A 15000-nucleotide genomic window follows, 5' to 3' on the forward strand; every position below is an offset into this window, starting at 1 on the left:
CCAAACCTGCTCCACCCAGAAAGAGGAGAAAAGGCTAGAAGGGAAAGCAATGCAGGGGAAAAATCGGTCACATGTATTACTTCTAACCACTGCTTGAAGAGCCAACTGGTTAGTCTCCGGCCAGTTGGGGTTCTTAACAGTTATTGTCGTTGTTCAGTTCTGTCGTTTCGGATGATTTTGTTTCATTGGCCCTGAAAAGCCACTAAGGGGAGTAGACAGTTTAGTATGTCGTATTAACCGAACATTCAAATACTTTGCTAGATGTTATTCGTATATGTAGAAATAATTATTTCATAATTTTCTCTTTAGGAACACAATCCAAACGATATATCGCACTCGGAGTTCTGGTCGCATTACTCTTCATCATCATTGTAGTGATCATTGTTTGTCGAAAGCGTTTCCAAGGAAGAGAGGCAGACGCTCTCAAAGTTCGCCAATATCAGGAATTGCCAATCCCAACCGATACGGACTTGGATCAAACCAACTCTGCACACGGAGAACCGGAGGTAGAGCTCAAGGAAGACATTTGGAACAGTGAATGCAACAAGGACAAACCAGACAGTCTACAAGAGTGTGTACAAACGGGTACGCTAAATTTGGATAAATCTGGTCAAAGCGCTCTCTCAGATGACGGTCTTTATCTAAAGATGTCTACGAACAACCGTTCATTGCGAAGAGGAATTCCTAAAAAGGTTACTGGAAACGAGGATGAAGAGTTAGAATGCACGGAGCTACTGACAGTAATATGAACGAGTTAAAAGTAAACGGTTACAAAAATGCTTAATGCACAAGAGAAACAAGCGATTTTAGAGGCGCTATTACTGTTTTTAAGTGTCAAACATTTTACCTCGAGCAGAATGATTGGGGAGGGTGTACAAAAAAGCCGAAACGCTGGTTTTCGGAGACGGAAAAAACTGAGTACCCAGGAGAAACCCCTTCTTACGTAAGCATCTGAGAGAACTAGAACAATATGTTGTGATCTCAAAGAAACCGACATCTTAGATTCCTAAAACGACAGCACTTAAATGCGGTCTCAAACTATGAATCCTCTCGATCTCCCTCATGAGTTTTAGAAAGAACTAATCAGAGAGATGTATACTGTCCTCTCCCTGCCAATTTCATAATCCTTTTGTCCAAGTGCAAATTAGCCTACCAAGTCTCGATACCATATGCATACAGCGAATTGAATCAAAAGAATTCTTGCTCTAAAATGACATAGGCTTGGTAGGCTAATTTGCACATTACCAAAAGAATAACAAGACAGGTACAATTTATGAAAAAGGTCTATAAATAAGCAAAAAACTGTAAATTTTTCAACAACAAATCATTTGATTACCTATACTAGTTTGCAGTTCGTAGATTTCATATGAAATGAACTGAAAGAAAGCGGTTGATATGTATCATCATGGCTGTCTTGTTTCCTGAGCACACCACATGGGTTGAATAAAAAACACTGAACACATAAGACTCGTTAGAGTCCAAGGAAATACAGTGAATCCCAGCGGCACTTGATATTAAAACAAATCAATTGTTTACAAAAAAAACCACTCTTATTTACATGTTGAGTCACAAGGCAAATGCTGGCTGTCTGATTGCCACATTGGTTGGATTCCTTTTGAAAACCCCGTCAGTAGTGACTTTCCAACAGAAAAAATCCATCCCATTATTCTTAATATTTGTGACTGAGAATAGAAATGGTCTTAGCACATTAACAATAAAAAATAAAGTTACTATGAACTCTCATTAATATCAAATGTAATAAGAACAAATAGAAAATTTGGAGCCGGTGTTCCATCTGAAACTAAAGTGGGTAATTATTTAAAGGACACGACTACTGCGATGCGGCTTAGTTTTTTTAAAAGCCCCGAACCATTTCGGGTTTTCTTCTTAACTTCCCAGAAAAGAGCCTTTGGCCCGAATTTAGCACCAGGAAGTAAATCAAGCTTTAAGGCTGATGGTCATGCAAACGTCTCCAAATACATGAAAATTAAACGAGTCATTCGTCGTCAAATATTTTGTTTCCGCAGTATTTCTCCTATGCCGCACATACGATAGGATCGAATAGGACCTTTCCATTACACGTGATCTTGAGTTTACTTCCTCTAACGCCGATTCAAAGTGTAGTAGTATCCTGATTGTAATATCCATTTGCTGCCATTCTCCTGGTCCTGCCATCCTCCATGGTGCCTGTTTCATCGGAACGCCTTGAACTCGCTACATTTGAAGCCTCGATCTCGCGTTCAATGAACATCAGAGAGAGATAGCTAAGAACGAAAGCGTCAACCATGCAGATGATGGCAATCCAATATGCCCAGTTCACTTTACAGCTTCCTGGCTTGTACATATCTGCTTCTGGACCGCAAACTGACTTAACAGCCGGGGAGTCCCATCCAATGGGATATATGAGACAAGTGATTAACAAGCAAATTCCTGGGAAAAAAAAGAGGTGAAAGGTTTTCAGTTAAGCCACAAAGAAACATTACTGGAATATTATAAAGATCAATTGTTATGATCGCAACTCGCAACCATTTGATGGAAGACTCAGGATGCTTTCTAATTTCCTTTGGGAGTAAATTTTCTTTTCGCATATTGTGAGGAGCAAAAATAAATTAATGACAAAAAAATTGTGACAAAGTACGAAGACTCGGTTCAGGAAGTCGGTCAAAATTCTGTAACCAAACTCTCTTTCATACTTAAATTTGCTAAGCACTATTCTCGAATATTTGATGCTTTGCATACTAGCTATACAATATGACGTGTGTAGGAATAATACGACCGTGTATTAGAGCTTTGTATTTAGCTACGTGTGCTGGGTACAAGCTGACGTTATGCGCAAAGGTTAATGGATATATTATTATTGTTGTCTCTTTTGTTCTTCATTATTTACGTTCAAGGTTCTATTGAAAAGAGTTTGATGTGAACTGTCAGACATTTATTTAATTGAAAAATTAAACGAAACTTACCTGTAAGTTGAAGTTTGATCCCAATCAAACTTCAACTTACAGGTAAGTCTCGTTTAATTTTTCTTATTCTATCTCGCACTGCCCCAGGGATCCCATGAGATTTCAAAGCCAAGACAGTCACACGAGGAACAAACAGTAAAATAATGATCTAATACTAGAGTCACTTAATTAACTGAAACGTAGTAACCCAAACAGATTAGCATGACAAGTAACAACTGAGCATCTTGCCTTCAAGAAAGACCATGAGGAATGGAGCAATGAATGCTTGAGTTACTACAAGCTATGTATCACATTAAAGGAATGTTAAGAAACATATAATGTAAAGTCTCTTTCTATAAATATTTCGTTAAGGCTTAGCAGCACAAACAGACATTTGCCAACAAGTCCAATTGCAGGACTAACCAATCTTAAGAATAGCCGAAGCAAATGTGGACGGTTCTACAGGTTTGTCATAAAACTTGTCAAAGCATCTTGATGATGACCACCCAGCAGTTTTCAAGATTTCTCGAATTGGAGCAGAGGCTGTTTTAGCCCTTAAAGTAGCTGCAGCGCGTGTACTGTGTGGCTTAAATATTGTTGTGTCTACCCCAGCGGAAGTCATGACAGTGCGAACTCACTTGGAAAGAGTCTCTCTGGACACCCGTTTGTATGGCTTAGTAAAACTTACAAAAAGTTTAGTTTTTGTACCCCTGAGGGGCTTTGTGTTCTTGAGGTATTCTTTTAATCTAATACAAACACAAAGGGATGGGTTGGCTGCGTATGCTCTCAAAACAACTGTGGGGGCTTTGTAGCCTGGCCTGCTCTGTTTAATATGGGCAGTAAGCAGGAACTCGTAAGCATCAGGAACTTTTTTTCATACAGCCTGGTCCAATATCAAGGATGTGCAGACTCTGCCCTCTTTGGGCAGACACCAGAGCTATTAACATAACCAGCTTAAGGGTCAGCATTTTGAGATCAAGCTTATCCACAGGGTTGATGGAGGCCAGATAAGTTAACACTTGTTGAACGTCCCAAGTTGACTGGTAGCGTGGAGTGGGTGGTGAACCTTTGTATATATACCTTTCATAAACCTAGACACAAGTGGGTGACAACCAATGGTATTCTTGTCTTCGGAGAGGGTAATTGCCGATATGGCACTCCGAGCAGTGTTAATAGTAGTGTAACTCAATCCCTTCTCGTTGAGGTTGACCAAGAAGTCCAATACTGTTGTTAAAGGTGGATTGCAGGGATCAGCCTGTCGTTCACAACAAAAGTCAATCTATTGCTTGATGTACGGTTTATATTGTTTCTGCGTCCCATTTGACCATGATTGCAAGATGATTGTGTCAGCCTTCTCTGATATGTAGAGGGCTTGATGTTCTCTTTGCATAACCTTGTATATCTGGGGTTGAGGTCGGGCTTGATTAGCTCTCGACGTTTCATATTAAGTTTATAATTGGCATTAGCCACAAGGGCAATGCTGTCCGTCGCCTGGTCCAGGACCTGACGGACATTAGTGGGTTTGCCAGTTTCAAGGTCTTCCACCAACTGGTCCCCCAAAATAGCCAGGGATGATAAACCCTGAACAAGCAATTCTTGTATCTTCTGAAAAGCAAGGTCAACTGTCCTGCTCCTCCTGGGAAGCAAATCCCAAACTTCTTCGTTAATTGTTGTAGTACACAGGAAATTACAATTTTCCGGTGGAGGGTATTTATCAGCCCTTTCCTTCACCGTTTCTGGCGACAGACCTCAAAAGCCATATTATCAATTAGACTGGCAACCTTCTCTGTTATAGCCGGAGATTTATCCTTGGTCTGTACAAATGGGTAAGTCAGGCGAGGACATCATTCTGCCTTTCTGAGTCAGAGTAAGCAGATTTCTTTGCCATGCCAGAGTCGCTCGGGTCGAGCACATTATTTAACACGGCAGAAACATTTAGTTGTGTATTGCTCGTGTTCGATTCGTCCTCGTCTGCCTCCTCGTCGGAGTCAGGACGAATGAGGATGTCTTCTTTAAGAGTGGCGAGCGTCGCCGTCTGCGTTTGTGAGGCTTTGGTCAATTGTGCCAAAGTGTCGTTAAGACCTTTGAGGATCACCGCCGTGCTGTTCTGTGAAGATTGGTCTAAAGCACCGTGGGAGCTCTGAACATCGGGTTCCAAACCTGGTGTATTCATTCTAGGTGTTTTCCTTCCCAGTGAACTTATTGCAGACCCAATATTAAGAAACTTGAAGGTAGAAATAGGAGATCTTCTCCGCGTAAATAATCACCGTGCTAAAACTGATTTGCGCGCGAAAAGCACTGGTCATGCGCATGCGTCTAGCTATCTCATGGGATCCCTGGGGCAGTGATGACGAGATAGAATTGCATTTGCGTTGTGACACTGATTGTGTGTCTTGTTTGCACGCAGGCAATTGAAATAGGAAAGGTTTTTTGTCTCTAATAGCAAATATGTTGTTTGTTTCAATAAATTTTTCGCTTGAAAAGGTTTATGTGATATTTCCAGCTTTTTTTGAAGTTTAATGTCATGTTTGTAATTTTCGAGCAAATTTGCATAGCTGGGTTGAAATGCGATACGGGAGGATTTTTGGGGTAGTGCTCTGTAAGCATGTGTAAGCGGGAAGGGTTCACGAACATAAACAGGTCTGTTGGAAGCGTGCTTGAGTTTCAACAAAATGAGCCCCAAAATCAGCAAAAAAATTGTAACATTGATGAATAATAAAGTAACTGCTATTTCCAAAACGATGGAATTACCTGGTGATAAATAACCTCGTCTTGGAGAGTAAATTTTTGACTTTGCAGAAACAATGGTCAACCTCAAGAGTTGGCTGATTGTGATCTTTGTGTTCAATACGCACATTTCTTGTCAAACTTTATAACACTTGAAAGAAAAAGAAAACTAGCAAAAACAAAAAACTTGTATCTTCCCATCATTTGACACAGATGCTTCACTGTTTCGCGAGTAAACACGCCCCAGTAACTTGATCACGGCGCCCGCTGAATTCGATGTCACTTTCAATTTTGCGATTCACTTATGCAGCCAAAAAAGTACAATAACAAAATTGAGCGTAGCAAAAATCTCCCAAAATGTTTGTCGCTGATCGTAACTTTTTATATTCGCAGTTCAAAATTAATGTTGTTTTCATGTCGTAAATTTTGTTGCTGATGGCAAAATATTTTATTCTCGATCGACCGTCCTGAAAACTTCCTTCTCCTCTTCCAAAAACCTGTGTATCAAAATTTATTTACTTTTGCATCAATATTTGTTTTGCATAAAGCAAGCTAACAAAATCGGTACCTTGCTTAGTTCGCATTTTGAACGTTACAATAGAATTTTAGGTCCTATATGTCCAGATACTAACCCCGCTGGACAGGGGAACTTCAGTGAACTTATGTATTACAAAGCTGTCAGATGCTCAGAGTGCACGATTAAACTTGTGATGAAAAGAAGTTGTGAGGGAACTTGAAAATGATCAACATGTCAGCCCAGAAGCCAATGTTTCTCGATTCCCTTTTATTTTCCTCAATCTTTCTGGGTTCAGTACTTTGCTAGTAACCACATGTCTTTTCAGGAGGCTGTTTACCTAAGACTTCTACCATGGCACTCAAACATAGCTGTCAAATACAATGCGAAAAGTAAAGGCGCTAGCACGCAGCCCTGTTTCACGCCGTTTGTTAGATCAATTTTTTTGGAGGTGTCATTTTCATTCGAGACTTGGGCTTGCATTCCGTTGTGAAAGGATTTCATCAGATTGATGATTTTGTCTGTACATCCGTACATGGCACTACAATGGCACTATGATATACAATGATATACAATACCAAAACGATATTGCTTACTATTAGAGCTACATATTATGCAAAGACAAATTGAATCTCCTTGAAGGCAAACGCAGCTCAGTTGACAATATGGAATAAAGTGCTGTGTTACTGCACTACCACACGTAAGCAATGCGTGTCTATTTTTTCTAAATATGACAGGAATTTCTTCTTATGGACAAATGATTAATAGGCCGGTAGCCAGGTACCTCAGAAAAAGATCTGTTTTGTCGTATGAAAGTGTGAGCCAAAAGGCCTCTGCTGGTAGGCTGAGAAAATGGTACGCCCAAGTACCATTCTTGTAGGATTTGTAGAAGGCCGCCATTTCCATCGATCACGCTGAAATTTGGCGCGTTTACAGGGGAGATATGGACCAGTTTCCCTGCAAATCTCGGCTTTGCAGCTTTCAGGAAGCCTACATGACGGGCATTCTACTTTAAGCAATTTGAAGCTGTGCGAAGGCAAAATTTCGGCAAGGATCTCATGGATATACACACCAACCATAACTCTAAAAAAATAACCATTCTAAATCAGTTTCTAGACCTAAATATTGCTATAGCAATAAGATAAACGAAAGTTTAGACTTAATCACTGAAATATGCACTTAAACTTAATCTGTAAAATGAGAGTTTAACCTAGGTGACTCGTGGTGGGTATATCCATGAGATCTTTCCCGAATTTTTCAACCGATCGCGGAGCGGTTTTACTAAAGTTTTTCGGTCAAAAAAATTACACTACATGCTTCGGAAAGGATAAAGAAAAGGATTGCGGTTCATTGGTTGGAATTTCAAGCGTTAAAATTGCTGAAAAGGTAAGATTATTTTCACAGCGATACAATTGCGTGTCTTCGCCACATGTTATTTCGATCTCAAGGAATTGTGTTTTCCTTCAAAATATTCGCTTGTTTTCGCTTTCGCTCGAACATATTTACCTTGATTACATGTCCAGCGAATTGTTTTATCCTCTGGGATGAATTTTCCGTCGAAAAATCGGTTATTTAAGTGTTTTTTTCTCAAACAGAGGTTAATTGTTCGTAATACGATCTGTCTCGTTGCCGTTAGCAACGGGTCGCAAACTTGACACTTTTATGGCATTATCATATTACGCATTGATCGCAAATCCGATTACTCCTAAAAATCTAAAAATATTCGTGCCTTATCAGTTTCCGTCAAATCTATGCCCAAGAAAGCAGATAAATAGTGGAAGATTTTTATTTTGCATCCAAAAATTCGTAATCAACGTTAAAATGACCAAATTTGTCTGGAAAACTGATTTTTAGTGTTCAGTTTCTCTTAAATTTTTTCTTTAAACTTTCGTTTTTATAAAGTGTTTCAGTTGTCTGTAAATAAGTTATATGCTTTTGGAAAGCTTATTTTTTTAGCTTTAAAATGATGAATTGCTTTCCCCCTGACTTTAAATATTTTTTGAAAAAAAAAAAAGCATTTTTTGGTGATGGCTGATTTCGCGCGGCTTTCTCGCGGTTGAGAAAGTAGTAAAATGAGTTAAATGGTCTTAATGACCCCCGACTTAAAAAAATTTCCTGGAACGCTGCAGTTTAATCAGTCCCTTCTGTTTTTGAGTAACACGTACCACAGACAACACAGTGTACGCTCATGGAGCGTCTAGTTTTATTTCGTTTCCTCGGAAACGAAACGTATCTATTTTTACTTCAGGGTGAACTATTTACACACTACGGTAGAATGGCTAATAAATCCAGAGTTTGTAATTGGAAATGTAAACATCTTTGAGATGTAAAAACAAACTTATGAACATGTGAACCTGAAGTATCACAAATCATAATGCTGACAAAAAAAAAAAATGCGAAGGAAATGGGTCATAAATATGAGGTTTTGACTATCCGTATGATTTTGGGTTAGATTAAAGAGGTACATTGCTAAAAAATCCAAAGCTATCCCTCTTCGCGTTAATGAGTTATTAATGAGTTATACCAGTTATTTGAAACCTGGTATATCCCAGTAACTGCGTAGGCTTACAGTAACACAAGTAATGGAAGATTCATAGAAAACGGAATTTCAAATGTTATACAGTGGCATTTGAAAGTAAAATAGGTATTTGTAGGCTTTATGCTTCGATGTATTGTGCACATAAACAAGTATCTGTTCTTCGCTTTAATGCTTAATATTCTTTGACAGGCTTCTCGCCGTTCCAAGAGAGTTTGCGTCCACATTTCTATCTTTGATGAAATGGATCATATATGAACTGCGGATACGAAATCAAGTGAAGCTTTAATCCTCGCAGTTATGAACGCAATTTTTGCAATTGCGTAGAGAAGCCTGAAAAATTCAGGACTTCAACGGGGTTTGAACCCATGACCTCGCGATACCGGTGCGACGCTCTACACAACTGAGCTATGAAGACACTGACGTTGGGAAGCTGGTCATTTGTGGGTTCTAACGTTCCCGTGAGGAATGAATCAATGAATCAACGTTCATAAGTGCGAGGATCATAGCTTCACTTGATTTCTATATTTATTTCTCGAGCGTTTCAATAGACGAAGCGAAATAAATATGACAGACCGAGTGACCCGCACTACAGTATAGTATCTTTTCTCCTCCATTCCGGAAACGAAAAAATATTTTTTTGAAATAGTTTCTTTTTGTTTATAGTATGGTTCAATGGACCTTATTCACGATAGCCGCAATCTTGGAGTTACCTTTATCATGCAAATTTGCTACACACTTCTGAGGGGGCAAACAACGCAAGTTACAACGAACCTCTTAGCCACACAGATGATTTGTTTTACGTTCATTGAATGTTTAAGTAGTAAAATAGAATGCTGACACAAGTTAATTCGATGTTTTTTTAGTGAAAAATGAGCAGATAACGAAATAGAAAGTCAAAATGTCGGAGGTAATCAAAAGATATAAAATTATTATAAAAGGTACTTAATTCCAAATTCTAAAATTTACTTTTAGCAATGTTAATTCAATATTTCGACGAGCCGATTTTCCGCAATTTGCCTTTATTCCAATGTTTGCCCCCCAGCATAACATATGGTTAATTTACATGACAATTTGAAAACCAACATGGCGACTATCGTGAATAAGGGCTATTGCAAACATCTAAATATGTATATCATACAATTTCAGTAACTCGTTTATTGAAATGAAAGACAATTGATATCGGGTATACAAGGGGATTCCTGATATGCTGTTTTGATCCGAACCAACATTCTCGATTGCTTCAAGTTCAAGACTATGACTGCTTCCTATCGGCAGCAATTATCATCATCATCATCATCATCATCATCATCATCATCATCATTATTATTATTATTATTATTATTATTATTATTGCAAGTGAATGGAATCATTCAGCTTCATCAAAAACCTACAATTTTCCCACGGTATGTTTAGCGCATTGTCAATAAACCGACAACTGACGTCGGTTGACGGATTTCCGTGCATTACGTTAGCATCTGCAACACTACCCCTCAGTGCCCCCCTTAGTTTCCCATAACTCTCGTTCTGCCTCTCCTCCCACTCAAACGATGTCACTTATATTATGCAAGATACGAAATGCTATCCATAATAACATGTCAATGTCGAAAACAATATAAAAATTACGATTATTGAGACCAGAATGAGCTAGATTCACGTAATGTCAAAAATAATTCAAAAAATTCAATTTTTCAGACCAGAATGAGGTTCCTGCATTGGCAAAAAGAAGCTTGGTTCGTGATTACTCAACTTTGAAGACCAATATCCAGGAATTAACCACTCGTGAGAACCATGGCAATATCGGTGTGTAAATGACGCTCTCAAGGGCTGAAGATCTAAAAGCTCACCTCTCTTGCGATATTCAATGCTAAAGAGATTTCCTTGGAATATTCTAGATGATGTATTTCGACATTTTTCGCGATTAATTGAGTAAATCTTACTAAAAGCTCTTGCTTATGCGGCATCGCATACGTAATCGCTCCTCACTGCAAAAGTGAAATTGCATCCAGACATCGTAAATCGTAATCTTGAGTGATCACTATTGCTTTTTGTCTCCCAATTAATGCCATTGACAATACATTTATGATTTCTTAAAACATTTCTTTTTGGTTGCCGGAAACAACTTCATTACATTGAGGATACCATTATTTGTCGATTTTATTAACGGTATATTCCTTGGTTCATTAATGAACCTAAAACCTAAACTGAGATAGTCGGAGTAGCTCAGCTACGCCACCAATGTTGGATGCTGTCAAGCTACATTAACTTTTTTAAGGTACAAGTTGAAATATTACAGTCTAATCTTCTTTAATCTTCAAGGGAGACTGGGCGTAAAAAGTACTAAAGGACAATTATTCAAGGCCGAAATAGCCTTGCTGTGTAATTCAATACATAGTTAGCGTTTGAAAGTCGCAATTGTTAATTCAAATATACACCAGTAGAATACGTTGAAAGTTTTTTGCGAATGGAAATATGCATAGAAATGTTGCAAATCGTTTGCCATGGAACATTCACATGAACTAAGAACATTGATTAAATGTCATAAAAACAAATATGCGGACTTTTAATTAACAAGTTTCCTCTCATTTACAACATCCAACATTCTGCATCCATCGATTCACGGAAATTTCGCTGCATCCTTAACTAGTGGTTCGTCACTCCACTGTTGTGTTTTGGATAAACTAAGCCTTGTCGCGCTGTCTTAGTGGGATCTACTTTCACTTGTATCTATAAACATATCTTAACTTGAAATTTGCGACACAAGAAGATGGAATTTTCAATGACTAATGTTTCGCCTGAAGGAAAAACTTAACTGGTCAAGTGTTCTACAAAGAAGAAAAACGATAGTGAAATAGCACACAAGGCGCTCATGAGACGGTCAGAGGATCAACCCCAGGAATAAGCGATTTTTTTAAATACACGTACCTGCAGTAAATTGTAGTCCGCTGCTGACTCGAAATCCGAAGCTTGATGATCGAAAGCAGCAAAGCCAGTACATAAGCATTATTGCTACAGAAACAAACGTAGCGGTGAACGAAAAAGCCACAAAGACAGTGGAAGCCTTCCATGCTGCCGAATGAATGTTGCTGAAGTCGTTGATGCTTCCAGAGCAGTCGTTCAAGTCGTCGGAGCAGTTTCGGTACAGACCGAAATTGAAACTTTTGCCATCAACACTGCCGGTGATCCAGTGTGGTTGTACAAAGATCACCACAATCATAATTCCTAAACAGGCTGTGAACAATGCCCAGAGGACGACTAAAATGGTTAGCGTTTTTGATTGGTACCATGGCTTCAGTGTTAAGCCACGCATCATTTTGAGTTTTCTCTCTGGTGTTGTTGATTTCACTCGCGCGCTGAAACCACTGTTGGTTTGACAACAATGCTATAAAAAGATCTTTTGCTCGAGGTCATTCATATACCCCCTGCGTTGAGTCTGATATTCCTCGTCAGAAGCCATTTAAAAGAATGCGGCAATGTCAATGAAGTTTTAAAGAAACAAGAGCGTGTAATATCACAGAGCATTGTAGTCCAATTCCCATGAATTAACACCCATAGTCATTAAACTACACCTTCAAATTGAAGTAATGGTGCATGTAATCTTTTATTCAAGTGCTTCGTTGAACAAGATTAAAATAGGGACAAGAAAAATTGACGTTCTTGGAAGAGAACCACGTCACCTTTGACCACTTATCTCTGTTTTTTACACATTTAAAAACCTTTGCTTAGAGAGGAGCGTTGGTCCAATATCCTGAGATTTTAATTTTGCGGTGTTTTTTCTTTGCATAAATTAAAGCCAGTCATTGGAAAAACAAAGCGCAAAACACTATTAAAAATTAATAATGTAGCTGACAGCTTTTTTTTTGTAATATGGATAAGCATCCAAGAAGGATAAAGGAAGTTAGGTGAACCGGCGCGCAAGCACAGAGTGTTGACTGAACAGAGAATTCAATCCTTTTCAAAAAATGATAACAATTTGAAAACGCTGTGTGGTAAGTTTCATAAAAGTACCCAAAATTCTGAAAACAGCTGTCGAAAATAACGACATTATTTTTATCCCGTCGACGGATTCCCTGTTTCAATCCATAACATTTTATACCGCATACCGCAGTTCAAACGCAGAAAATTAAGAAGCTGAACAGTTGAAACATGACAGCACCGATGAAAGCAACTTTTCACGGGGCGGTCGGACTCTTGTTCTATAAAAATGCCAGTGTTTCGATCTTGACTCTTTTTCTTTTTTATCCCTGAAAACGTTCGTTTTCCTATCTTTAATTTACCTTGTTTTTGTATTTCACTGAGAGACCCTCACAACTCGGCCCAAATCGCGCTGTAAGTGATCTCATTTAAAAAAAAAAAATAATAATAATAACAAAAATCCTTCTTTGTGGATAATCCACGTTTGAGGGCGATTCCACCATTTCACATCTCCATGACATCGCTGTCACCTTTCGTGGATTCCGCTGGGGGCGGCATTACTGTGGGCTCATATGTCCATTTAGGGAATACTCTTTTGTACAAATTCATGCAGACAGTGTCTTGAGATTTGACGTCGCCGTCAAAAATGCATTTCATGTGTCCATGCGTCCCTGCAAAGAACCAATCAAATTTTACACTTAACATATTTTCTGTCAAAAAGTCTATTCTGGAGTTCTGATAAGATACTTCAAGAGTTACCTAAAATCCTGAAAACTATAAAATTCTGACTAGGATCATTTGGGGCTATTTACATAAGACCGGGACGAACTCAGACCGGCATGAGTTCGTATCAACCTCCCTACATTTCTTTTTAGCGGAGCCCCGCGCACCGAATGCGCGCGCGGAGCACCATGGGTAAGAAAATATGGCAACCCATCTATGCGAGACCGTCCACCTCTCCATGTATGGTAATGTGATTTGCTACCAGAGCGGGCAAGATGGTCCATAAATACGCAAAAAAAGAACTTAGCTAATATCCAGCCATCTTGACCTTACGCTTGGTCAAGAACCCACATATTGGACATCCGTGTTATGGTCAACTGACACCTGTCAAAACAAGGTATCCGCTCACCAGTATCACGTGACAATATTGCGGGCTTAAGTTTTAGAGCTCATCGAGGTCAGCTGTATTTTTTACGTTGACCGCTGACCAGACACTGGTTTTCGATTGGATTACAGGCTCAACCCTGGTTAACTGCTGAACATTTTTCGCGGGCTTTCTGTGGCCCAACGCGGCTTCACGGCCATATGACGTCAACTAAAGCTCTTAAGCCTGGTTTACATTGCGACATAAGCATAAGCATAAACATAAGCATAACGAAGTTCACACATGTTGCATAAGCATAAGAGAAGTGACATACTCAATCGCAGTTTGCCCCGGAAAAAACTCGCTGGAGAATGGGACGAGCAACGTTTCCAAAATGACGGACGAAGAAGAAATTCTCCTCCTACTATTAATCCTTCGGCTTTATACAAGAAGACGACGGCGAGAAGAAAGAGAACGAGAAAACAGACTGAAGAGGTCCTGTTGGGTATTTTCTAAGGGATATTTTCCGAAAGAGGAAAGAGCAAGGAGACTCGGGGACTGCAACCAGCAGACTGAGAATTTTATTTCTGGTGATTTGCCACAAAGGCAGGGATAATTGCAAACCGCCCCAGCAAGTTCGTGTAATAAAACAGTACCCTCGGACGCCGTCTTAGGCATTATTAACTTAAAAACAGTTGACACCTCGGTCTTATGCTTATGTTTATGTTGCCCCCGGTTTACACAGTTATAAACGTGACATAAGCATAAGTATAAGAAAATGGAAACGATTCCGATTTCTTATGCTTATGCTTATGCTTATGTCACTCCCGGTTTACACAGCTTTTGCTTATGCTTATGTTTATGCTTATGTCACAGTGTAAACCAGGCTTTAGCAGCCGACGCTTTTCGTGTTCAAGTAATCCTATCATTTTGGGCGGTTTCAATCCAGGTTTGACATACAAAGCTGAGGTCAGGATCACACTGGTGGCTACATAGTTCTTCAAGTCAAGCATTGGAGGGATATAAACTTAAAGCTGAGTGTTTATTCTTAGTTTGTTTAGAGCTGCTTTTTGTCATATCTTTAAAAGATTTTTACTTTGATAAGGTCGCATGATTCCTGGACGACCTATGACAGAAGATCAGAAACAAAAGAGGAAAGAAAGAGAACGAGAACGACAAAACAGTACACCAGAAATAGCTCAAACTTCGTGGAAGAAGTTACTCCATAACTTTTATTCTTGGACACCACACCGTTTGTCATTTTTACGGATGCGTTATT

At 39.2% G+C, this 15000-nt stretch overlaps 3 protein-coding genes across 3 annotated transcripts in view; 1 reads left to right on the forward strand and 2 right to left on the reverse strand.

The window, feature by feature from the left end:
- The window catches only part of LOC138000694 (uncharacterized), a 10586-nt gene extending 8855 nt beyond the window's left edge, over window positions 1–1731 (forward strand). Inside the window, exon 5 of the mRNA XM_068847279.1 lies at window positions 310–1731. Within this exon, the coding sequence (XP_068703380.1) occupies window positions 310–749 (440 nt within the window). The 3' untranslated portion in view covers window positions 750–1731. The remainder of the gene's footprint in view (window positions 1–309) is intronic.
- On the reverse strand, window positions 1488–12139 carry LOC138000696 (LHFPL tetraspan subfamily member 3 protein-like). The gene is made up of 2 exons (XM_068847280.1): window positions 11645–12139; window positions 1488–2430 (listed from the first exon to the last, which is right to left on the reverse strand). Exons 1-2 carry the CDS (start codon window positions 12030–12032, stop codon window positions 2114–2116), a joined length of 705 nt encoding a protein of 234 aa, XP_068703381.1. The 5' UTR covers window positions 12033–12139; the 3' UTR covers window positions 1488–2113.
- Window positions 12140–12295: 156 nt separating this feature from the next.
- Window positions 12296–15000, reverse strand: part of LOC138000693 (pre-rRNA-processing protein TSR1 homolog) — a 41580-nt gene continuing 38875 nt past the window's right edge. The window contains exon 25 of the mRNA XM_068847277.1: window positions 12296–13305. Coding sequence (XP_068703378.1) covers window positions 13139–13305 — 167 coding nt within the window. The 3' untranslated portion in view covers window positions 12296–13138. The remainder of the gene's footprint in view (window positions 13306–15000) is intronic.

The sequence above is a fragment of the Montipora foliosa genome, chromosome 4 (assembly GCF_036669935.1).
Source record: "Montipora foliosa isolate CH-2021 chromosome 4, ASM3666993v2, whole genome shotgun sequence".
Classification (NCBI taxonomy): Eukaryota; Metazoa; Cnidaria; class Anthozoa; order Scleractinia; family Acroporidae; genus Montipora; species Montipora foliosa.